Here is a 26,406-nt window from a genome sequence, read left to right on the forward strand (position 1 = left end):
TCATCTGCTTTTAAGTAATAATAAACTCCTTATGGAATTTTGTTATTGACTAAACTATATATTACTTAAAATTACAAAAACTAACAACTTTATATACCTATTATTAATAACATATTAGAGTTTTGTTGATAAACAAAATTTGTTTTCTTTTTTATTATTTATATAGCAACGAAGTATATAGTATACGCAACACACAGTACAGAAAGAGATAGTGCCATGCCGTTTGCCGCTACTGCTTAGCTGATGACAATAGGACAATAGATGTTACACATTAAAAAAGTAAATTAACAACAGCCTACCAATGTTCTAATTCTATACCCTAACAAAAGAGGTCCTTTTAAGAAGAAAGTATGGCGCTAACCTAAAGTAAATATGTACATGTTAACATCCAAAGCTTTGTGGTAGTTGTAGTAGAGTTTTATGTTAGCCCGTCTGAGTAAGTACTTTATTTTATTTATTTATTTGAAAAAGGACATCTATACTACATATATTAAACACTTATTTAGTAGCATAATTTAGTAACATCTATCTGATATAGGTACCAATTACAGATATGCACAACACTGGGTACCACCCACTCATCAGATATTTTACCACTAAGCAGGAATACTTAGTACTGTTGTGTTCCGCTTTGAAAGGTGAGTAAGCTAATGTAAAAAAACAGGCACAGGGGACATAGTCTCTTAGTTTATAGTCCTAAGGTTGGTAGTGTATTGGCGATCTACGCCAATATCTATTGGCGGTGTTGGCCATTTACCTGCAAGGGGCCATTTGCCCGTCCGTCCCTATTTAATAAAAAAAGACTATAAGATTTCATCCAATACATAACTTTTTGCTCGATGCTTTCCTTCATCCACGAGCGGGAAGGATGTAGGTGTAAGCACAAATAGTTATGTCATTAAAAGGGGTCTGGAGTGGGAGCGTGAGAAAAGTACCGCAGCTCATTCGCTTCCTCGAAGAAGACCGAGAATAAGTTTTTTTTTTTTTTTATATGTCCGGGATGGCAAATGACTCTACTACCTGATGGTAAGTGGTAGTAGAGTCCAAACGCAACGACGGCTAGTACAGTCGGGAAGAATGTTCTGTACTAGCCGTCACCGCCTTGCCGGCCCGCAAGATACCTCTTCACGCCTCGTTTGAAGGAACCCGGGTTGTAAGAGGAGGGGAACACGTGAGCTGGTAAGGAATTCCATTTTTTGGTAGTGCGACAAAGAAAGGAGTTGCCAAATTTCTTTGTGCGCGATGGAATTGATGTCACAGTTAGGCGGTGACATCGAGAACCAGCTCGCGTGGACTTAAGAAGGAAGGGGGAAGCAGGAATTAGAGAGAATAATTCCTCAGAGCACTCGCCGTGATACAGTCGATAGAAAGCGCTCAGTGCTGCTATCTCGTGGTGCTAAGCGCACTTTCACCCCCGTCGTAAGAGTTTGCTGGTTCTAGGGGACTGTACTCTGGGAACTCCCCTAGGTATCAGAGGCCCGTATTGGCAGGCCAATGGGGGATTCACGTAAGCGATGTCTTGACGCCACTGGTTTTTTTGTTGGTATTCCGGCGCACTCAGCTCCGATGAGTCCCACATACCCCCCATTTCATGTAGGAGGACAGGTAATGTTTTTTTTTCAAGCGAGATAAAAAAAATCATAAACGAAAATGAAGCACATAAAGAGTCAGTGCTGGTTGCCTCAGTTCAAGGCCGTGACATTGGGTTGAAATCCACGAGCTCTACTCACTGGACCATCTCGGTCCTATATAATCATACAATCAGATTATATATTCAAATATTATGATTTCATCATCGTTGTGTGTTCCGTCAAGGCTTTCTTTACTATCCCGCAATACATTTTGAATTATGCATTTAACTTCTTGAGTATGTCACCTCAGTTCTCATTTACAATTGAAACTTTCCTTTTATGACGCCACGTATTTTTTTACTGTCACATAGGTACACAATTTTGTTTTGAAGCGAAATATAAATGACACTTTATATACGAGCTGTACTTTAGAGAATTTTATTGTTTTATATTTAATGACATATAAATCACAAACTGTTTAATATCTAAGGGAATATGATACGACTAATGACTTGATGTTAGCCTGACATCTAAGAAATAATCCTGTTTTAAGAGAAAGTTTTTTAATTTTAGTTTAATAATGACTATGTTTTTTTTGTTTTCGACCACGGCGGCTATTTTCAACCGATAGTAGTGCTCAGGAGATATAGGAGACTGGAGTACTGAAGCGGGTGTGCACTCTAGAGAGTGCTTTACGTGAGTTACTCCCAAATTCCAATCTGCTTTTGAGAGTTTCATGTAAAAAAAATGACAATATATTTTTATTCGCCAGACCTGAGTTTTTCCTTCAGACGGATGCAGACTTATAAACTTATAGCCGATATAACTCGATCAATAAGGCAGCAAAAGAAATGTATTATTTTATAAAATTACGCACCTAAATCCATTGTACTTATTTTTATTATTAATAAAAGTAATACCTGCTCGTTTCTGAATAGTTCATTAAATTATCGATTTGTTAATAGACTGATAGAATTGCATGTCATGTGAACATATTATGTTCCAACATAGCATGTTTATGTCAAGGATGTGTCATGAGCTACATTGAATGTGAATTAAAAATATCTTCAACAAGTTCGTAATACCTAATTATGGATTGTATGGGATAATTTTTTATTTTATAATGTAGTATAGGTAGGCGTATGAGCATATGGGCCATCTGATGTTAAGCGGTCACCAACGCCCATCGCCAATGCGCCACTAACCTTGGGAACTAAGATGTTATGTCCCTTGTGCCTGTAATTACACTAGCTCATACACCTTTCAAACCGGAACACAACAATACCTAGTACTGCTGTTTTGCGGTAGAATATCTGAGGAGTGGGTGGTACCTACCCAGACGAGCTTGCACAAAGCCCTATTACCTGTAAAGTATACTACACTACAGTCGTAGCTAGTAAAGTATTTATTCCTTAATTTTGTGTAATCCTATTCAATCTATTGATGAAAGGAATAACCAACAAAATAAGTAAGAACGCGATATTAGAATTCGAAAGAAGCAAGTTTAGAGACATTATGTAAATGTTCCGTTAACGTTATTGAGAGTGGAAATAAAGAGCTAACCTTGACGCTGCGCCAAGCTTTTCCCCGCTAATGACACATTTGATAAGTTTGTTTCAATTAAGTAGCGATCCTGGAAAATAATAATTAATCAATTTCACTCGGTAGTGGGAGTTTGCACGGGCCTTTCTGGGTTGGTACTTAGTTATCATTTATTCTACCGCCTAGCATCAAATGCATCAAGGTTAATGAGCCAGATAATTACAGTTACAAGGTATATAACATCACGGGTTGTATGAGGAATGGACTCCACATTTGCACATGTTCCACTTAAAGTCGTCCCTACCAGATAACCTCTTAAGAAAATAGTGATAGAAGATCGGTATACAAATTATGATTATGCAAAGTAACTAAAAATATATATAATAAATAGGTTACGTTACTTTAGGTTTAAATGGGGGTCAGCCGTTATGCCCAGGACTTCGAATATAGGTCATCCCTTCGTATTCGGTGGGAGGACTCGCGGGTCTTATTAAAGATGACCCTGAGGAGGACTGGGATAGCCATTGGATATTAACAGAAACATTTAGAAATATAGTGCCATTTATTTTGATGAAGATGTATAATTTTCTGAAATTATTTGGAATAAGCTATATTTCCAAAAAGTTACAAAATATATTATACTCACCATATATAGTCTGTAAATATTAAATATCGTGAGATATTAAATATTATATAATAGTATAAAGCTATAAATATTATGTACTACTCAAAATAAACTCCTGGGTTGCTAGATGTTTAATAAACGTAATTTTTTCATGTTTAAAGTAAATTATACGTGAAAGAAATGTAAATACTAAAATAACTATACAGCTAATATCTATTAATGATATTGATATAAGTTATTTACATATAAATGATCTATACAGATATAGATGTATGGATTATTTAATATTTAATAATAATAATAATATTTTATTTATTTTTTTACAAAAAAATTACAAATTAATATATAACATTTAAATATCAGCTAAATAATGTGAAGACTGGTGCTTGCAATAGATAAAATGTTCTACAAGACACCAGGCCTCCACTCCCGTTGATATGAACAAAAAACAGAAATAAATGTATTATAATATGATGTCCATGTTTATGTGAGCGTGAGTACGTGTGTGCGCATGCGTGTATGTGTGTGTGTGTGTGTGCGTGTGTGCGTGTGTGTGTGTATGTGTGTGTTGCGTTTAATTTAATTTTAAGGGTGTACAGTAACAGCCTGTGAATGTCCCACTACTGGGCTAAGGCCTCCCCTCCCTTTTCGGGGAGAAGGTTTGGAGCTTAATTCACCGCGCTGCTCCAATGTGGGTTGGTGGAATACACATGTGGCAGAATTTCAGTGAAATTCGACAGATGCAGGTTTCCTCACGATGTTTTCCTTCACCGTCAAGCACGAGATGAATTATAATATCAAATTAAGCACATGAAAATTCAGTGGTGCTTGGCCGGGTTTGAACCCACGATCATCGTTTAAGATTCACGCGTTCTTACCACTCGGCCATCTCGACTTTAATTAATATAAATGGGTAAATAACTATTATTTGTCTATAGATCTTCGTTATCTTTATTGTGATGAAAGTCGATATAAATTGAAAAGGTTATCGTATTTTTTATAATATTAACCCTATAATAGTCTGTATTAAATTGATAATACGAAATTTTTACACAGTATAGTAAATATATATTTTTGCCTAATAGCAATAACTTTTCTTACAGTAAAGGGAAAATTCCTTGTGTGATGTACCTTACGGTGTTAATTCCGTTGCATTTAATTATACTGATTCTCACTTATCCTTCACCCGTATCAAAGTAATATAAAGCATTGTTATTATTGCTATATGGGCTCGGATAAAGCTTTACCATTGAATAGATATGTATGTTAAACATAATACACAAACATATATTTCATACTCCGTTGGTATTAAATATATATCTAAATTTTTTAAGTTTGTAATGTATCTTAATTTACTAGGGAGGTAATTACTCTCAATTCAATGTAACTGTTGTCAAAATGTTTCCAACGAATCGCTTCTAAACTTTCTTATTAACTAAGACATCAATGTCCTGTTGCGCGAACCACTGTGTAAAAATACGTTTTGGTGCAAATATTATTTAATTAAATTTGGGAATACAAGCAGTTACAAACATAAAATTAACGAATAAAAAAAATCACAAACCAAGTCTTCACAAATAAGTAAATAAAAATTCATTCACACAGATATCAGATAGTTGCAACTAAAATAATATTATAAAATATTATTTAGTAATATAACTCAAAAAAATTACATTATACCATTTGTAAGTACAGTTAGTAACATTCTTGTGAAGATTTGTTTTCATAAATTTATGGTTCAAAAATATTATTAGGATTACAACAAAATGTACTACAATAAAATTAGAACTTGTGTACGTCCCTTGTCGATATGATTAGTTGGTTCAGTAAGACCCCAATAAAGCAACTTTATAAAACTTACTGTTGTACTCCCTCAGGGAATACCTGTAGATATTAAACCAAGACTGCCAGCTTCAATATCGACTGCTAGCGCGATATAATTGCGAAAAGTCAGGCAAACGGAAAAATGAATTACTTTCCAATATACGTTATGTCTATTCCCATATGAAATGATGTAAACATTTCACATGTGAGCGTTGAATATTGAGTGATAATCACGATAGTTACAGCTTGATAAATATTTAAACGGTTTAACAATTTTGCAAATTTAAAGAAAGTTGAGTCAGCTTCTTTTTTATTTATGTGGGCAATGTTGTTGTTCTGAGATATTGCCATTTATTTTTTAAAGTGTTGGTGTAGTATTTAACCTTATGAGGCCAAAATTAAAGCATACATTTATATTTTGATGTAGGACGCGGTCGATTATTAAGTGTGCGGTCAAATAGACGTTAACCCCGTAAGAAATACTAATCATTCCTTATATCGCTAATACGCCACCAACCTTGGGAACTAAAATGTTATGTACCTTGTGCCTATAGTTATACTGGCTCACTCACCCTTACAACCGAAATACAACGATACAAAGTATTGCTGCTTGGCGGTAGAATATGCAATGAGTGGGTGGCATCTACCCGGAAGAGCTTGCACAAGGCCCTACCATCAAATTAACAATTTTTTACTTTTATATTTAATGTTTTCCTTTTACATGATAAGATTATAAGACAGTATTCGAATCGGAAATCTATCGGAAACTAGCGCTTGACGACGCCAATATCATCTGTCTCATATCCGGCTCTACAGCTGATTTCTCTTATTACATTTATGGGTAATTCTCTTTCCTCCCCTTAATATTACTGATAACAAAGTAAATGAGGCTTAAACGTAGATATATTTTTATTGAGTTGTGAATATATTGGTAAATATCAGTTTTTTTTTTTAATTTAAAGCACAAGTATCTATTAAAATAATCAGATTTATCGATTTTAAAGATTGTTTAATCAAAAGTAAATATTACAAATACCTTATGAAAATATTTACACGATACAAAAGCAACTGGCGTTTCTATTCTAGTCAGATTTTACTGATACTGATAAAGATGGCGAAATTCAAAAAATAATGCTTGGTAAGTCTGTTGTCATATTTTCCCAATTAAGTAATAATGAATACTTCAAATATCTTCGATTGTATGCTGAATAACGTCAGATGTTTTAAAAAGAAAAGAACATTTTCCTTTTGTCAGTGTATTCTGTGTTAGTCAGTTTATAAGCGAATAAGAGCGTCGTAATTGTATAATTGGCACCTGCAACGCGAGGTTCCGTAATTATATTCTCTTTTTGCAATTGCCAGGACTGTAAAATATAACGATGATGCATTTAAATAAAGCTCAGGCAGACAATTATCCTTTGTTGAATTTTATCAGCTACGTTTATATTATGTATTCAGATAGTTATGTGTTATTGATGTTTACTTTTCGTTCGCATAGTAATCGAAATTCGACTATAAATATTATTGAACATTTAAGGAAAACATACATATTTGAATTTACGTCATTTAGCCTGATTTCCATTCTCTTATATTAAAGCTCGTCAATAGCTACCGAAAACTCCTACGATGGCCGTCATCGGCACGGATCACCAGTGCTATTCTGTAAGTACTTACTTTATTACTCACCCGTGAAATGTTAACAACCAACTTATAGTGATATACTACTACTAATTACTGGTGGTAAAGCTTTGTGCAAGCTCGTCTGAGTAGGTACCACCCACTCATCAGATATTCTATCGCAAAACAGCAGTACTTGGTATTGTTGTGTTCTGGTTTGGAAGGGTGAGTGAGCCAGTGTAATTACAGGAGCAAAGGATATAACATCTTAGTTCCCAAGGCTGGTGGCGCATTGGTGGTGTAAGCGATGGTTAATATTTCTTACAATGCCAATATCTATGGGCGTTGGTGACCACTTACCATCAGGTGGCCTATATGCTCGTCCGCCTTCCTATTCGATAAAAAAAATGCTATTTTGTTGCCTGTATTCTTGAAATGTTTTAATTATAATGGTCAATATCGCATATCACTTTCTGACATTTAACGACCGTTTTCTGCGGTTAGTTTCGAGTTGGTTCGTACAGCCCTACATAGAGGCTCCGCGATTGTGTCAACATAATGAAAAGTGCAAAATGGATTAAGGTCTTATAACAGGATACATAGAAGGTATTGCAATGCGTACATTTATACATTATCATGAAGAGTGAGTGAGTCAGTGTAATGGCATGCTACTAACCTAGACAACTTAGTTCTTTGGCAATGTAACGAACGTTTATATCAATGTCAATGGCCAGTGGTGACCATTTAACATGAGAGTAACAGCCTGTTAATGTCCCACTGCTGGGCTAAGGCCTCCTCTCCCTTTTGAGGAGAAGGTTTGGAGCTTATTCCACCACGCTGCTCCAATGCGGGTTGGTAGAATACACATGTGGCAGAATTTCAATGAAATTAGACACATGCAGGTTTCCATCAACTAACATCAGGCGGCTTAATTGCGAGTCCACCTACCTATTATAAAAAAGAACTTACACTTCATCCAGTAATGGTATTCAATCATGAATATTAAGTATTATCATACTTAATTGCACAGTTAAACAATCACATATAAATAATTTTGTTAAATTTATTGATTGATTGATTGATTGATTGTGATTTCAAAATCAAGGAAATCGTGGAAAATTGTCCAGTACGTTTGATATTACTTTGTGTCTTACACTAGCTATTAACATACATATAATATATCCCTGCAGTTCTGTTTATACTGCGCCGCTGTGAAATTGCCTGACATAAAGTTACCTCCCTCGGGAACAACAAACTGGACATGGCTGTAACGAAGTTTGCCACGCGTTCACTTGAAAGTAATAAACTTATTACGTTTTGATAACAAAGAGAACGTTCTAATATAAATGTAAATTATATTAGGTAAATGGCACTTAAAATAGGTAAACAATTTCCTTTAAAAGTTTTTAAATTATAATTTTAATTTGTATGATATAATAGTTTCCGTAAACACGGGTAATATTGCCTTCAAAGTGCACACATATGTGCCCAACAGTTTTCATTGCATCGATTTTATTAATTTTTACTATGATAATTGCTTAAAACGTTATCACACTCACTAGATAATAGTTATGTTAGTAAATCATAGTTTTCAAAAGTTAAGTAAAGGTAAAAATTGTTAAAAATAAAATAATAAATATTTCAAACCCGTGCTAGTTCAATTGGTTTCTATAATTGAAATAATACGTCGTAACCGCTTGGCCAAATATATCTTTACGTGATATTCTACAACAGATTCGAACTCAAGTAAATAACTACTTTCAAGAATTTGGCAAAGTTACAAGCTGACTTATGCGGCTTTTGAGTACTGACCGAAGATCTCGTTTGATAAAGCGCAACACGGAATGTTCAAATGTAAGAATACGATTTTCATTCACCCAACAATTTTAATTTATGGTATATTTAATATATTACATTGTTCTTAAAAAATATATAAGTATTCTATAAGTAACGTTTGATGTAGTAGATTGATTAGTTATAAAGGCTACTTAATAAAGTTTTAGACTAGTCAACCACTCAGTAGAAAGAAGTAACAGTTGTGTCGTGTTTATTTTGTGAACCCATGTGGTTTAGTGAATAAACCAGTACGATCTTAATTATAGGTTGTGCGTTTTAGTCCGCACAGAGATCGAGTCGGGGATAGCCGGCTAAAGTTATCGGTTTTTCATGTAAAGAAGTTTTTTTACTCACTTTATACCCAAACTTTAATGCTATTATGTAGAAACAAAAATGAAACTACACGTAGAAAAAGATCGTGAAATTTCAGAAAGTAACATACATGCATCAAAAAACATATCAAATAGTGAGTTTTATAGAAAGTTTTCAACGACATTCTTAGAGAACAGTAATTTTGTTACATATTTAATGCCGATGTCATAGATTTAGTCAACATTCATGTAAATTTTGTTGGTCTATATTTGTGGTAATGCTTTTGTAATTTAACTAACATAAAAAGTTTATATTAAGAAACTTTACTAGCTCAGGAAATAGTTCCTAACATACAATATTTGTTAGTGGTAGAACTTCAGTTCTCCAGTGACATAAAAGCTCTTGCAAATGTTCATACACATATATATCACCTATTTTTTTTGTATAAAATGGGTAGGCGGACGTTAAAATGGGCCACCGTAAAAAATACTAATCATCCTATGAGCTACCTTGGGAACTAAGACGTTATATTCCTTGTGTCTGTAGTAGTTGGCTCATTCACTCTTCAAACTGGAACACAATAATACTAAGTATTGCTGTTTGGTGGTTGAATATGTCAGACGGGCTTTGCACAAAGCCTTACTTCGAGTAAAATATAGAGTAATACCTACATACAGAATGAACTTTTTTTTTTGTGTAAAAAATATATTTAAATTCTAAAATATTTTAATAACATTCTAACAATTCGAATGCTTAAAACCTTTTTCTTCATCACTATTCGTCAATATTCAAAGCTTTATTTAACGGAGCGTTTCATCGCTACGTAAAACAAACAAGAAAAGTAATTGAATTTCAAGTCGCCATCTAGAACTTTCTGAAGTGCTCCGAGCTTAAATATCAAGTGCCTTAGAATTTGCCGCTTCTAAATTAATAGTTGGATGTTTTCATTATATTATGTACATCGACCTGTCTAAAAGTATAACATGTATTTCACATTTATATTTCGATTGTCATAAAAGTAAATTGTTAATATTATTAAACAATTGAATAATACACGTTTTTACTCAAATCAAAAACCTCTTTTGATCAAATATAAGACGTATCTTCGTAGTATGGTGCGGCAAGTTACCGTGCGGCAACAAAAACGATAACTCGTGAACACATCAGTATATTATATTAATAAATTAATAACAATAATAATAATTGTTTATTTGAAATTACAAATAGTGCTTAAAATAATCTATCATATTATGTGGGATATTATAATTACTATTTTTATAATTCTAATTATAGTATTTGTTTTTAAAGATATGTTATACAAATGGGCAAAATTCGTAGAGTATTATTATAAATTTATTATTTGCTATTCTATACTGATATTTATGTCAATAATTTTGTTACCAATATTTTTGTGGAACGGGAAAAATTTGAAGAACTCAACGTAAGTATTTGCTTATACCACGATAATTCGAACACATTTTTATTTTTACATTAGAACCTTATCCTTACTTTATAATCAATATATGAATGATGAATCTAGCCCGTTCACTTTGTTATGAGTAAAATGTATGTCTTCCTTTCTTTTTAAGTGCGATAAACTCCAAAACTTGAGTGATTCATATTTAAGTGTTTTTATTAAGGTTTTGTGTACATTGGCTGAAATATCAAGATTATTGGTGAAAACGTCGGAAAAATATACATGTATATATCGATATAAACATTTTCTTTAGACTCTTATTATTAAACTTCTATCGCGGCGTCGCATGGGTAGCTAGTAATTTAATTGTTGTCGAGTTAATTTTACAGGAATTAATTACCTACTAGATCTTTAACATAAGACCACGCTGCTTTAGAAGTTGAGATTGTAATTACTTTTTTGTAAATAACAATTTAGGAGATGTCAAAAGCATCAGAAACCTAGGATGAGTTAAAATATAATGTTAAATGTTATTAAAATGTTTATTTATTAATATATAATTTTTATATTTATTTTTTATATATATTATTAATTAAATGTTGTTTTTAAAAATATGATTTTTGGAGCGCCAAATTGGACGCTTCTTCTATTCTGGAGTTAAAAAAAAACTCCAGTTTGATACATTAAAATTAGAATGTCCATGCCAAGATTCAATTTTCAATTCAGTACGATTTATAGTTTTTACGTAGAATTTATAGGAATTTTTTTACAGGAAAGCTCTTGATAACGTCTATTTGATATGATATTTGTTAAAATATGTAGAACTAATAGTTAAGAAATTATTATTATTTTATATTTTGACGCACAAGATTCTTTAGGAATAGATTTCGCGACGTTTTTATTTCAAGTCTACAAACGAAATACAAGAAACATAATATTTATTTATGTGTAAGCTTCATAGTCATAACAATTATGGTAAAAAAACAGTTAACTTCGTTTTCGGTAATTATTATTAATATTTATTTTTACAATTCAATTTTTACAGTTTGATTGTCAGTTTTAAGGAAAAACATACATAAAAATGATAAATCTTTCTAATAAGTAAGATAAATCAAAATGAAGTGTGTTCGTTTTACTCTCAAAAAGGAATTGCAGAATTGTGCAAAGTAGCCTGTGTGTCAGTATAAAATCTAATTAATGTCTAATTTGATATAAATATGTTAAGCATGTAAGTGTATTTAGAAAATAACGCTACGTATCTACTTCAAAGGAGCTGTGCAATTTGTCGTATAAAAAGTAACATATGTTCCTAATTCAAACTATGTAAAAATGTAAAGTATGTAAAAATCACGCCGATCTACTGTTTTGTGGCTTTGAATGAAGGAAAAAACAACAACCCAACAGACGCACGATCGCATTTCAATATTACAGTACGGATTATCATTCAAAAATTATATAGGCAAGTTGTTGCAGAGATGTTTCAATTTTTGACAAGAAGATCAGAATTGCGATTCATTGGAGGCATTCAAATACTGCTAGCGTTTTTGTTAGTGTCGTGGTATGGCAGTTATTTTTCTAGTATATAGTTTAAATTTTAGGTTTAATATATGGTATTACAAATGTAATATATAAAGGCCTAAATACTAACTATAAACCAGGTTAGAGTTGTTCGTACTGCTCGTTTACTATATCGAAACCAAAATACTTCACTCAGTATTACAATTACAAAGCATTACAATTACTTACTGATAGTTAAATTAGACACTATCACCGGTTCTGAATAGAAACACCCCTGAGAAGAACTAGCGAAAGAAACTCAGCGGATATTTTATATCATGTTTTATTTACAAATTTTCAGGGTAAAAATTTTTAAAGAGTTGGACTATTTGCAATCTGGCATTCTCTGACAATGCAGTAATACTTAGGCTGGCGCCACATTATACATATCAAGAATATTATATAAACATAATATTTATAATTATTTTAAAAGAAACAGTGAAGAATATTGCAAAAAACGATAAGTAAACTTGTAACACCAAATAAACCGTCTCCGTATCTTTTGTTGGCCTAGGTATTCATATCTGGGAAAAAACACTGCACATAGTTTTAGCTTCGTCAATTAATACACATAAATCCATATTATTAGCTGATCTTGTGGCTAGGATTTTTGTTACAAACTTATAAAATGACACATATATAAAGTTTTTTTTTTAAATACTTAATTCAAAATATATAATGCGTGAATGGGCATTTACGAAAAAATTAAATGTTCTCGTAGTTACCATTGAAATAAACTGTAAAAGACCACATAACTGAATTCGTGTCGTGGATTTCATTGTATTAAAACCACAACGCGTTGAGGTAATTAAGGAAAGCGTTGTTGAAACAAGGATACGACGAACTGGTTGTAAATTGTCAACGGGCACATTGCACGTCAATTTTAGTAAAATTGTTTTAATATCAGTTTTAAAAATTGTTAGGATATTCAATATTTTGAAACTGAGTTGCGCGGCAGTAATTCTTAAGAGTCAAAATGATAACTAATAAAATAAGTTTTTCAAAGAAATTTTTGTTATTAAAAAAATTCTAAAAAAGGTAAATATAATTCTTTAAATGATCAATATAATATAAAATATAAATAAAAAAGAATATTCTATAGGACTTCTAAGTAGGTTGCAAGCGCATACGCAGTAGACATCACCGAGTTATCTTAGTATTGTTGTGTTCCGGTTTAAAGGATGAGTGACCCAGTCTAACTACATGCATTTAGGACATAACCTGTTAGGTCCAAAGGTTGGTGGCGCATTTACAATGTAAGAAGTACACTTACCATCAGGTAGGCTATCTGCTAGACCGCTTAATTACTTTAAATTAAAAGTTACTCTATAAAAATATTAGACGCATCCTTTTAGTAACTAACGTAAACAACGAGAATGAAAGAAGTAACATTTAATGCTTCTACTTATAAAATTATATTACTTTTTACAATTAGTGCAACATTTTATTTTCATTATTTCCCTAGTAGGATAGCTTAGCACAACTCATCTTTTAAAATAACTAATTAATCATAAAATGATCAAAGAAATAACCTTCGATTTCGTTGTCATTGCTAACGGTACTTATAGATATCAATCGTCATCAAACGTCACTACATCCTAACCATGTTACCTTAACGTGCCTTAACGGCATTGAAATTGATACTTAATATAATATAACACATGAATAAATCCATGTGAGATAAAATAGTCTGCCTGTTAGACAAACAAACATACACACTAATTCTAATTAATATATGAATCGTTAACCGAATATTCACACCAATATAAACAATACATAACCAAATATAATTATTTAATACTCATATCTATTCTTTTAAAAACGTTATTATATTATATTATAATGTAAGTAATGTAATAATATCGTAATCATTATCTGTTATCTTGCTTATAATATCAAGATAAAAAAACATATGCATTTAAGAACAATTGAATTTATAATTACAGACTTCAACAATCTGCTTAAATCTTTTTTTACTTCTCAAAAAAACGGTTTGTCAAACAAGTCTGCACCGACATATTTCTTTGCGACTACGTTTAAATGTATATATTTTATTTTATTATAATTCTGAAATTTCATATTATCTGAAAATTTTTGCTTCAAATGAAAAAAAAAACAAAACTAACCTCTTTATAATATTAATATGATTGATCTGTACAATACATTCTTATACTTAAAGCAATACTTTTTTCTACTTATTAATATTTTATTCCTTTGTCCTCAGCATCTTCGCACACGCATGTTCATCCATAGCAATTTTAATGAATGTTAAATGGCATCTGAGAAACTTTGAAATCGTCTCCGAAGAGAAAGGAGCTGTTGTTTTGTTAAATCATCAATCTTCAATTGACTTATTATGTATGTATGTATGATATATCGTGCGTGTGTATGTAATATCGTAGACTATGTAAATATATTTTAACTTGCAGGCTTGGGTAATTTATGGCTATCTTTGGGTAAAGCAGTGTGTGTTTCTAAAAAAGAAATAATATATTACTTTCCATTCGGGTTGGCCATGTACTTGACGGATACTATTTTCATAGACAGAAAGAACCCCAAGGATGCGCATAAGGTTTTACAGATGAAAGCCAAAAAAAAACTCGAGAATAAGGTACATTTAAGATTATAGATTATTAAAAAAATATGTTAATATATCCACACGCAAAGTAAAGTTCAGGAATGGCATTGCTGAATCTTCTGAAAATTCATAAAGGATCTATAATTGCGTAAATATGGGCAGGAATGTCGACATCTTTATCAACAATATACATAAATTTAGAAGGTCCATAATGTCATTAATAAGTAACACTTAATTATCCATATTTATTTATCACTATTAATTTACCCTTTATTAAAATTATTTTCATGGTTTTTTGTATCTTGAAATTTTGATTTTTCTTTTATTTGGATTTTTTTTTCGTGCTATAATGTGTATGTTTTTTTTATAGAGTAGGAAGGCGGACAAGACGGGACGGGCCACCTGATGGTAAGTGGTCACCAACGCCCATAGACAATGGCGTTGTAAGAAAAATTGCCTTATTGTCTTATTGTTCATATGTAGTTATCACCTGTAATTAAGGTACCACTTCTTTTTTTATTTTATCAACTGTGTGCTGTCATGTATCTGTGTGTACTTTGTTAGTGATCTAATAAATAAATAAAATAAAATAAATAAATTCTCAATAGTTAAAATAGTTGGTCAGCCAATTATTGCTTTCTTTGCATTTTGATTATATTTCTACAAATTTAGGTTATTTAATTATTATTTTATAATTAACTGAACTTGCACAAAGGGGTTAGTTTCCTGGTTATATATATAAATTTTATTTTCAGACAAAAATAGTTATCTTTCCCGAAGGTAGAAGATGTAAAGATTTCACAAAACTATTGCCATTTAAGAAAGGCGCTTTTAACATAGCCGTGGAAGCTCAAGTTCCCATAATTCCAATTGTGATTTCGCGGTATTATTTTAAAAATGACAAAGAGCATATTTTAAACGGAGGTTAGTAATTATTATGTAATTTTTATTATAATAATTATAATTAATTTAAATATGTTTTCTATTCTTATGATTAGGCCATGTCATAGCGCAATGTCTGGAGCCAGTGTCGACCGAGGGCTTGACGATGGATGATGTGCCGGAACTTATAAATAGGGTTCACAGTAATATGGAGAGAGTTTTTAAGGAATTGTCTAAGGAGGTAGTAAGCTCTTTGCCTCCAGACTACCCGCTGGAAAAACTGAACTGAAGAATCCAAGGCAGGCGTTGTCCAACTTTAATTAAAAATAAATTTATTTACAAAATAAAAATCTTTTATTTCCTTATTTTCATTTCTTACCAAATTTACTACTTTACTGCTTCATAAACGATTTGCTAAGATGGAAATATTAAGAAAATAATCATTTGTATTAGAAATACGTAGAATTTAACATTTAAATGATTACAACCGTTTTTTTGTATCTTTTAGTTTTTTTTAATCAACATAGCGATAGTAAGCCTGAGATGATATATTAAATCGTTAAACGGCAAATAATAAATTCTTTTGGAAACTAAGACTAAGTTTATTCAATTCTCGGTGGATATGAAAATATATTCGACTAACTTTAGATAAAGAGTTAATAATAGTTTTTTTAACTTTGTACCTAAAATAAGTCACAGTCACTTTTTTTATTGATCCTGACAACGTGTTTAGCTTAAAGTCAAATCATAAGTATCTTGTGAAGGCTTTGAATACATTACAAAAAAAAGGTTGAGAATCGGCAACTGGTTTTGGATTATATTTTGAGCCTTACTTAACTTGAACAGGACGAATTGAGCAATGCGATATTTTTTTATTAATTTGGATAACGTAACAGCCCGTGAATGTCCCACTGCTGGGCTAAAGGCCTCCTCTCCTCTTTTTGATGAGAAGGTTTGGAGCTTATTCCATCACGCTGCTCCAATGCGGGTTGGTTGAATATACATGTGGCAGAATTTCAGTGAAATTAGACACATGCGGGTTTCCTCACGATGTTTTCCTTCACCGTAAAGCACGAGATGAATTATAATCACAAATTAAGCACATGAAAATTCAGTGGTGCTTGCCCGGGTTTGAACCCACGATCATCGGTTAAGATTCACATGTTCTTACCACTTTGGATACAGATAACATATTAACGTGTGTCCTGTAGAATACATGGAAAGGTCATTAATATGTCAATCGATAACAAAATGCAAATGTGCATATGACGCATATGAACAGATTCTAACCAGAATAAATGTTCGTTTAAGCCTATGAAAAGAGAGATTGCGTGTCTTGCAACTATTTCAAATTATCAGACATCCTTCATATTAGAGGACATTTGAATTTGAACACTATCAGTAGATTCCAACAATTTGTCAAAATATATTGTAAATGTAAATACTTCTTTTTAACTCCAGATGCAAAAAAGAGGGGTGTCATAACGTGTATATCTGTGAGCCTGACTTGATCGAGAACAAGCTCAGCTATGATTAAAGAAAATCTATTTAGCTTCTTGAATATTATCAGCATATCCTGTGCCTAGGAAAGCACGTGAAGCCGTTGGTTCTGCGCCTGAACTCTTTCCGCTCGTGTCGGATTGCCGTCCCATCGGATTATGAGATCTAGGGAAGAGAAAGTGCACCTGTGTTTGCGCCCACACTTGTGCACTATAATAGTTCCTGCGCAGTTAGCTAAGCTCTCTTGAGATTGGCCGCCGTGGCCGACAACGGTCTGAAGGACATTATTGTTACTATCAGTTCTTTTCTATTCGTCGATGTGAGAAACTTCTAATGTATAATCGATTCAAATTTTAGTATACTGTTACTTCAATAATATAGCAACCCTGATCTGATGCTGCAGCTTTACCACGTCACCAACGGACAGCGGAGGTATCGTGTTTGAGCTCATGAAAATTATCTCTATTAATATATTATATATGATTAAAGATTATTATAAGATGTTACAATATTTATAACTTTAGTAAAATTAAACTATACTAATGTAATTATAAATCCACATTTTAATAATGTTGATAAATAACATATAACTTATTTGAGAAACATTACAATATAATATTACTTATAATATATTGCGACGCAATTTCAAAAAGTCATTAGTCGTATATCAAAGAGGATTTCCTTTTATCTAACTGTTGTTGGCCCCGTTATTAAACCGTGTATACGATATTGAATACACCGGTTCTTGTCCGATCACAGAAGATAAGTAGCGTCCTGTCGGCTTAGAATTAGAATGCGTAAAAATGAATACGTTGCTATAATAATAATAATAATAATGCTATATAGACTATTTCAATTACAATAGGAGCAAATAAAAATAAACTTTTGAAACGAATTGTCGCAATATCAAGAACTTGAATTACCTATAATTTCCATTATAGATTCAACGAAAAAAGAGCGTCTTGAATATCTGCAAAGTTGATTTCCAAACTTTAGAACTAAAATTAAAGAAGGTATAAGTAGTTAAGTGCTATTACAAGTTGCACGGAATTCATAAAGCTTAAGTTTGTTTATCTCTCTCCTTTTTCGATTAGAATAGACTGTTCAATTATAATTATATATATAATTTTATAGTGCAATTAGTATTAGATACTATACGGATTCGATAATACGATAAGACGAAATAATAGCACACAACAATCAAGTCGTAGGACCAGGATCTAGATGAAATAAATTTATAAATGATAAAATCATTCTGACGGACATTTTATTTACTTATACCTTATACCATTGCGATCGTCAGGTCTGTACCATGTTACGTATTTATTTTCAATTATGGCTATTTCCATCGAAAACAAAGTTAAGAAAAATCCAAATATTTCATATTCGTTTTGAAATCCCATTTGATCATAATTTATAATAATAGTTAATCAATTAGAGCCGTGTAATATTATATGTATATTGATTGTTAACATTTTGTGTGGCTTTATTTATTTTACGCCAATTAACAACAACAATATTGAATGCCAATATTTGTAATTTATTTGAAATCTGTGTAAAGTGCAGTTGTCTATTTTTATATATGAAAAAAATATTTCTTTGATTACTATATATATTTTATTAAACATTAAAGTGTGTGAAATATGTTTGTTACAAATTAATTTGACTCTATTAATTACAAAGTGCACCTGTGTTTGCGCACACTCGTGTTCTATAACATCGCCTCTGCCTAGTCCTTGTATTTGGCATCAAGGCATATATAAAAATACAATAATTAATCAATCGTGTAACTACTCGAGATATAATATATCTATGTAATAAAATTAAACATAAAACGGTAAAACAAATTACGTGAATTATCGGTGTCGTGTGACTACGGTGTCGGGTAGTCGGCCACGGAATCGCCAGAATACTACACCTTTCTACCTCACACATTCATATCAGCAGTAAATTGGTTGGCACTCTGACCACAAAAAAATTTTGATATGGCGGGATTCCAACGGCTCTACCCTCAAGGTAAATTTGGTCTTGAATTGCAACTGGTACAAAATATAATATCCTGTTCTTTTAGCGAATTGCCACCAAGATACAACAACATTGAAGACACAGTAGAAGCCAACAGATGGCTCGGTCCAGTCAATGCGGTACCGCACTGGTTTTGGCGAGAGGGATTTCTCTTCTTTTTTTCTATCCTATTTTAAGTATTCTTTTCATAAAAGCACAAAACTTGCTGAACGTTTACGATTTGAGGTATTTTCGTATTTTATAATTATTACCTGAAATGGGCTCTTTAAATGCTGGTAAGTAATATTTTAATAAAAAATTGAATTCGTGTTTGTTCTTGAAATAATAATAATAATATCCTGGGACATTTTTCACACACGGCCATCTGATCCCAAATTAAGCTTGTACAAAGCTTGTGCTATGGAAACCAGACAACTGATATACTACTTTTCTTTTGTAAATACATACTTATATAGATAATTACACCCAGACTCAGGACAAACAGACATGTTCATGCACACAAATGTCTGTCCTGGGTGGGAATCGAACCCACAACCTTCGGCGTGAAAGGCAAGTGTTCTACCAACCACGCCAACCGGCTCAAATGCTTTTTTAATGGGTTTAAAATATTAATTGTCAACTAATTATTTTACTATACAATACGAGCGTTTTATTAAATATTTTCCCATTCCAATGTAATTATACATAATTATGCGTAGCCTTTGCTTTAATTAGAAGTTTAAAAAATAGCTACGGACTTATGAACATAACATTTCAACCTCTAATAAAATTACCAATTTTAATACGCAATTGAAGTCCATTGGAACAATTGAATATTTTTAAAGGTTGCTTATATTATTATAATATGTGTTTGAGTGTTATTTTGTTAATGTTTTATAATACTCGATTAATTTCCTTGTCCTAAGCAACATTTTAAATATGTGTACGTAATGCAGTTGTTAAATTTTGAATGGCAAATAAGTAATTCTGAAATCGTCACCGAAGACAGAATGCTATTATAATAAGCAATATGCATTGGACGTAATGGGTTTAATGAACTGAGTGTGTGAGTATGTGCGGGTCTGTGGGTGTATGAGTATTTATATATATGTGTAGAGTTGTAGTGTCGTAAGAAATTCTTTGTAGCAGTAGAGAGTTTGAAAGTTGGTGGGGTTTCACACTCACGTGTCTATGAAAGTATGTATTGATAATGGTTTAGCGCCTGACCGGTCGTGTTGGATTTGCCATTCCATGGGATTATGAGAGTGAAGGAATAGAGTGCGCTTGTGTTTACGCACACACTTATGCACAATAATACGTTCCGATTCAGTTCATATGCGTTCAGTTGGTCAGTCCCTTTTGACTGGTCATCGAAGACGACACCGGTTAGACTTCATCGTTATCAGTGTCCATACATTATAAAAATCATGTTTTTGTAGTCGTGTGTAATATGCGCGCTTGCGCTGATAAAAAAGTAGCGTGTGTTGTTGAGAAGGAATTGATAAATCACTTTTAATCGTAACGTAATGTTCGTGATATAACATTCTAATAATATGTTTTTTGATTTGGTCTGTCGATCATTTTTTATCGGACAAATAATTACTAATATTGATAAATCACATTCGTAGAGTTGCTTTGATTTTTATATTAACTGTAAAGTATGAATGTTATAATATAAGATTTTATGTTTCTTGTGTCTGTAGTTATACTGGTTCACTCACCCTTCAAACCGGAATACAATATTAGGTACTAAGTATTGCTATTTAGAAGAAGACTATTTGATGAGTGTTTGGTACCTACCCAGGCGGGCTTGCACGAAGCCCAAATGCTAGTTGATTTGTTAGTGATTTAGTTTTTTATGTATATTTTTTAATCGAAATGACAAGTCGATTTTGTACATTGACTTGTTATAAGAAATTTTAAAATACTACTAATCGAATCAAAATTTTATTCAATCAATCAAAAGAAAACTTTAAAAAATTAAGCAGTTTTTAAAATGTCGTGGGTACATAAATATCAAACAACTTGCATTCTGGTTACGCTTTCAACCCAGTCCTTGATTTAAACGTAATAACGATTTTCTTTCAACTCATTTTAAAATCAGTGCTCACTCGAAGCGGTCTTTTAATTTTTTAACGTAATAATCAATTTTTAAAGATTTAAGAATAGTTTAAAACAAGTATTACCAAAATGTGGGATAAAATTATTACTGCTTTTGTAATTATAATTACATCGTTTGTTTTTAAAGATAAGTTATACAAATCGGCAAAATTCGTGCAATATTATTATAAACATTATGTTAACTTTTTTTTTATGATGTTCAATTCATTGATTTTAATGCCAATGTTTTTGTGGAACGGAAAACATGTGAAGAACGCACTGTAAGTAATTGTATTTTGTTTATCACATTAAACGCTGGCCATTAAATTTTAACTAATATAAAGAAATGTATTGAACGTTTTCTATAATTATAGAATTATATCTTAAAAAAGTAGCAATACGTAGTAGTATCCAATGGAAACATGAGTAGTATAAAACATTAATAATACTTTGTGTTTTCTGTGAAGTAAATGCTTAAACATATTTAAATACAAATATCACTTTAATAATCTCAACTTTCAAGTGTAGAACGAGATAGTGGAATGATTCAAAAACATCTTAATAACGCCATCTAGTTTAAATTCTTGGAACTGCTTACTAATGATTAAGACAGTACGATATATCTGAGTATAAATCGAATATAGGACTGGTTTCTTAATATTAACAAAACAAGTCCTTTTCAACCAATAATGCTATGGAAAAAAGTACTTTTTAAATAACGTATAACAAGATATTAGAAAGTAAAACCATATTATCAATGTATACGACGACCTAAACAACTGAAGATTGAAAAATTTATTCCTTAAAAAAATAATAAAAATTAAAAAAATAATAAAATAAAGTAGAAAAAAAAATTGAGATAACTTTCTCAATTTTTTTATATCAGTGATGTCATAATTTAGACCACTAATTTAAAAATAAAATTGAAATTATAAATAATTTTCACATAACACCTATTCTGAATTCTAAATATTTTCTAGATAACTAGTTACAAATACATGTATATATATATATATATATATATATATATATATATATATATAAGTAAATTTAATATTGAAAAGGTTTAAGCGGATTGCTTTCATAAAATGCGAAGAACTGATTGCACTTGGTAACAACAAACATCAAGTTTCCCGTGACCACAGAAACAGATAAAAAAGACCATCAAAGAAAAATGGATATACCATTAACTAACATAAAATATTTTATTTCACTAAAACCAAAGTTTCACAAACAAACTTCTTAAGAACAACAGTACATCACGACTCACAGGGATACGATTAGCAGCTAGTATAATTCCTCATTCATTCTTCTACCATAGGACAGTTAGCCGCAGGGAGGGTCTATACCTCAATATTCCATCTATCTGCAACTAAGGACGTGTGGGTTGTTCTTCCGGCGTATTTTCTTAGCATTACAATTTTGATACACTTATGACAAATGTGAATATTTATCTTCCAGACAAATGCTGTTCATCTTTAACCGCACAGCGATTACCGTTAATTCTTACATTCTATCGTATTTGCCACGATATATTATTATAAAATAAGACAAAAAATTTAAAGTAAGCCTTTGTTAAATAGTTATTCCTGTAGGTACTAACAGATAGATAAAAAAAAATCGAATATTTAACAGTACGTTTGTTTCCTTGTATAAATTGTTTAAAAAATGTCGTTATAACAATAAACATTAATAAACGAAACAAGAAAATTGAGAAGTTTAATACGCTGTTTTATTGGCACACTAGTGACAGGACTGGCTTACGATTCGACAGGGAAATGTTGCTAGCATTCTTGATAACATTCCACGCGGTCATGATTTGTGTGATATTGTACTGTGATTGTACTATATGAGTTATGTATATGTAGAAATAGACAATTTGTTTTAGTAATGTTTTATATATTTATCGTATTTTCCGCGTATCTTTAACATGATAGTAATAATAATAATAATGATGTCCTCCAGGCCGATTTCGACCACGGCGGCCAATCTCAAGAGAGATTAGCCAACTGCGCAAGAGATATTATAGTACATAAGTGTGTGCGCAAGCACAGTTGCACCCTCTATTCCCTAACCCTCATAAGCCGATGGGACAGTAATCCGACAAGACAAGACCAACGGCTTTACGTGCTTTCCGAGGCACGTAACACTCCGTACACACTTCCAACTTTCAGACTCCGGGCTATTGACAGAAAAACCCAATAACTTTTTACTGGCCCAACCTGGGCTTCTAACCCAGAATCTCCGGATCTGCGGCATTACATCTAGCCACTAGTCAATGAGATTGTCAGATTGACAATATGTATGTTTGCCGATAATAACTCATTGATTATTTGAATTAAATTAAAAGAATAGCAAAATTATGAAGAGGTCAACCATACTGTCACGGAGTATTTGATTTAGTTATATAAAACCGTATTTGATATACGTATATTAAATACGGTTCATAATACGAAAACTAAAATTATAAAATTTAGTGCACAAAATGTTGACAATGTGAAAATTTATATATGAAGGTAATATCTAGTAAAATCTATTGATTTATTTGATATCACTGTGTCAAATTGCAATGCGACCCTCAGAAATAATGGATTGTCGTGTAGACTCAGTTCTGCAGTATAAGTGTTAAAAAAATAATATACTAATTAGCCGGTATGTAAGTAAAGTAAGAAATGTATCGATAAATTATAGCCAAAACATAGACAATGCTTATGTAGCCAATGAGAAATTATTGTCTCAAAAAAAGTTCTAAGTATATAATAATTTTCATTTCTATTTTGGGATCAATATTATTGTTAAAACGAAGATAATTTATGAGGCATACATCCTATGAGACATTATTACGGGACACTAACACAATTTCACGAAGTATCCGTTTTTTTAATTTGCGTATTATAAAACCGTAATGATATTAAGTTAATAAAATATGATATAAAATCTTTATTCACACGAATATGAAATATTAGTTTTATTATATTTATTGTTGGGTAATTTGTTTAATTTGTTGTTAGTTGTTTATGAAGGTTATGAAAAAATGCTTAAAATATATATTGTGCAAACCAGTTTACAGCAACATGTGTTATTGGGACGTGATTTTATTTCTGTTTTTAATTTACAATTATGTCGAATGAACTGCAATAACATAACAAAGGATAAAAATAACGATAGGTTGATAGTATAAATTATTTTCGGACGAATTGGGTAGTTTTAATAAATATAAAATCACGTTAAAAAGTAACCATCAGGTGGCCCATGTGCTCGTCCGCCTTCCTATACTATATAAAAAAACTGCTGTTTTGCGGTAGAATATCTGATGACCCACTCATCCAGATGAGCTTGCACAAACCAGTAAAGAACCAACCAACTTTGAACAATATTCTATAAATATTGAATTAGTCAAAAGTCTAAATTGATATCATTTAGTCTAAATTTAATGCGAGTGAAACTGGGAAGTACTGCTACACATAATTAGATTATACACTTACTAAAACTTTTTCCGAAAGGTACTGCCTTTTATGGTAAAGTTTTATGGAAATATATAGCTTATTATTATATATATGGCTTAGTAGGTTTTTTTCAGTCAGGCATCACAAAAAAGTTATCTCCTTTATTAGCACAAATAATCCATTAAAATGATTGATTCATTCTTTTGTCCTCAGCCTTATGTCGGAGGTATCAAAACATGTCACAAAGTTGTTAAATGTTACATGGGAACTACGAAACCCTGAGATCGTGTCCAAAGACAGGGCAGCTGTTATTATATTGAACCATCAGTCTTCATTGGACTTACTAGGTAAGATCGATTGTCTGTGTGTTTGTGTTCAGTTTTGCTTTCGTGATCTACAAAAACTATTGTAATTTGCAGGATTGTGTAATTTTTGGTATATTTGGAAAAAAGTATCATGTGTTATTAAGAAAGAATTTATATATTATTTTCCATTTGGATTGGGATTGTATCTTATGGATGCTATTTTCGTTGATAGAAGAAACCCTAAGGATGCGCATAGACTTTTACAGGAGAAATCCAAAACCAGACTTCAGGATAAGGTATATTTCAAATTATGAGCTATGAAACATTATTAAGCTTAACATGGAGGTAGGGTTTTGCGCAAGCACCTTTAATTAGTTACAGCAATTCTTAGTATTGCTGTGTTTCGGCTTGAAGTATAAATGAGTCATGTACAAGGTACATAACATATTAAGGTCTTCATTATATAAAACAATACATAATATATTTCTTACTTCAATTTATTTTTGTTAACAGATAAAAATTTTAATTTTTCCCGAAGGAAGACGAAGTAGCGATTACACAAAGTTACTGCCATTTAAAAAAGGCGCTTTTAACATAGCTGTGGGAGCTCAAGTTCCCATCATTCCAGTTGTGATTTCACGATATTATTTTATAAATAACAAAAAGCATATTTTTAATGGAGGTAAGCAGTTATTATGTAATTTTTATTATAATAATTATAATTAATTTAAATATGTTTTCTATTCTTATGATTAGGCCATGTCATAGCGCAATGTCTGGAGCCAGTGTCGACCGAGGGCTTGACGATGGATGATGTACCGGAACTTATAAATAGGGTTCACAGTAATATGGAGAGAGTTTTTAAGGAATTGTCTAAGGAGGTAATCAGCTCCTTGCCGCCTGACTATCCCCTGGAAACACTAAACTGAAGAATCGAAGCCAAATGCAAAGTAGGTGTGGTGTGGCATGCAATATAAAATAAAGGTATATAAAGGATATTTTTATTTTGTGTTGATATTAAGTAATTTCGTGTCAAAAGCTGTTTGAAAAATTTGTAAACAAAACATAGAAGGAAAACATATATATATATAATAATTTACAAAATAAAATGACAATTATTTTAAATTAGCATTGTTATTTTATTTATTTTCTTTTTTTTAATCTCCACCAATAGGTTATGAGGAAAATAAGTATCTTGAAGGGCTAAAATTAACAATTTTTCTCTAAAACAATTTAATGGTTCAATTCACTAGAAGACATATATTCATATGAATACATATGAAATTATAT

General features: G+C 31.7%; 2 protein-coding genes across 2 annotated transcripts; both read left to right on the forward strand.

Annotated features, from left to right (window-relative positions):
* The first annotated feature begins 14,562 nt into the window (after positions 1-14,562).
* LOC126779340 (1-acyl-sn-glycerol-3-phosphate acyltransferase alpha-like) lies at positions 14,563-16,050 on the forward strand. Its single transcript, XM_050503310.1, has 4 exons — positions 14,563-14,659; positions 14,731-14,912; positions 15,635-15,803; positions 15,878-16,050. Exons 1-4 carry the CDS (start codon positions 14,563-14,565, stop codon positions 16,048-16,050), a joined length of 621 nt encoding a protein of 206 aa, XP_050359267.1.
* Positions 16,051-21,458: 5,408 nt separating this feature from the next.
* Positions 21,459-26,182, forward strand: LOC126779272 (1-acyl-sn-glycerol-3-phosphate acyltransferase alpha-like). The gene is made up of 5 exons (XM_050503216.1): positions 21,459-21,646; positions 25,025-25,158; positions 25,231-25,412; positions 25,630-25,798; positions 25,873-26,182. The coding sequence occupies exons 1-5, from the start codon at positions 21,579-21,581 to the stop codon at positions 26,043-26,045; spliced, it is 726 nt and encodes a 241-aa protein (XP_050359173.1). The 5' UTR covers positions 21,459-21,578; the 3' UTR covers positions 26,046-26,182.
* Positions 26,183-26,406: the final 224 nt, after the last annotated feature.

Source organism: Nymphalis io, chromosome 2 (assembly GCF_905147045.1).
Source record: "Nymphalis io chromosome 2, ilAglIoxx1.1, whole genome shotgun sequence".
Taxonomy (NCBI): domain Eukaryota; kingdom Metazoa; phylum Arthropoda; class Insecta; order Lepidoptera; family Nymphalidae; genus Nymphalis; species Nymphalis io.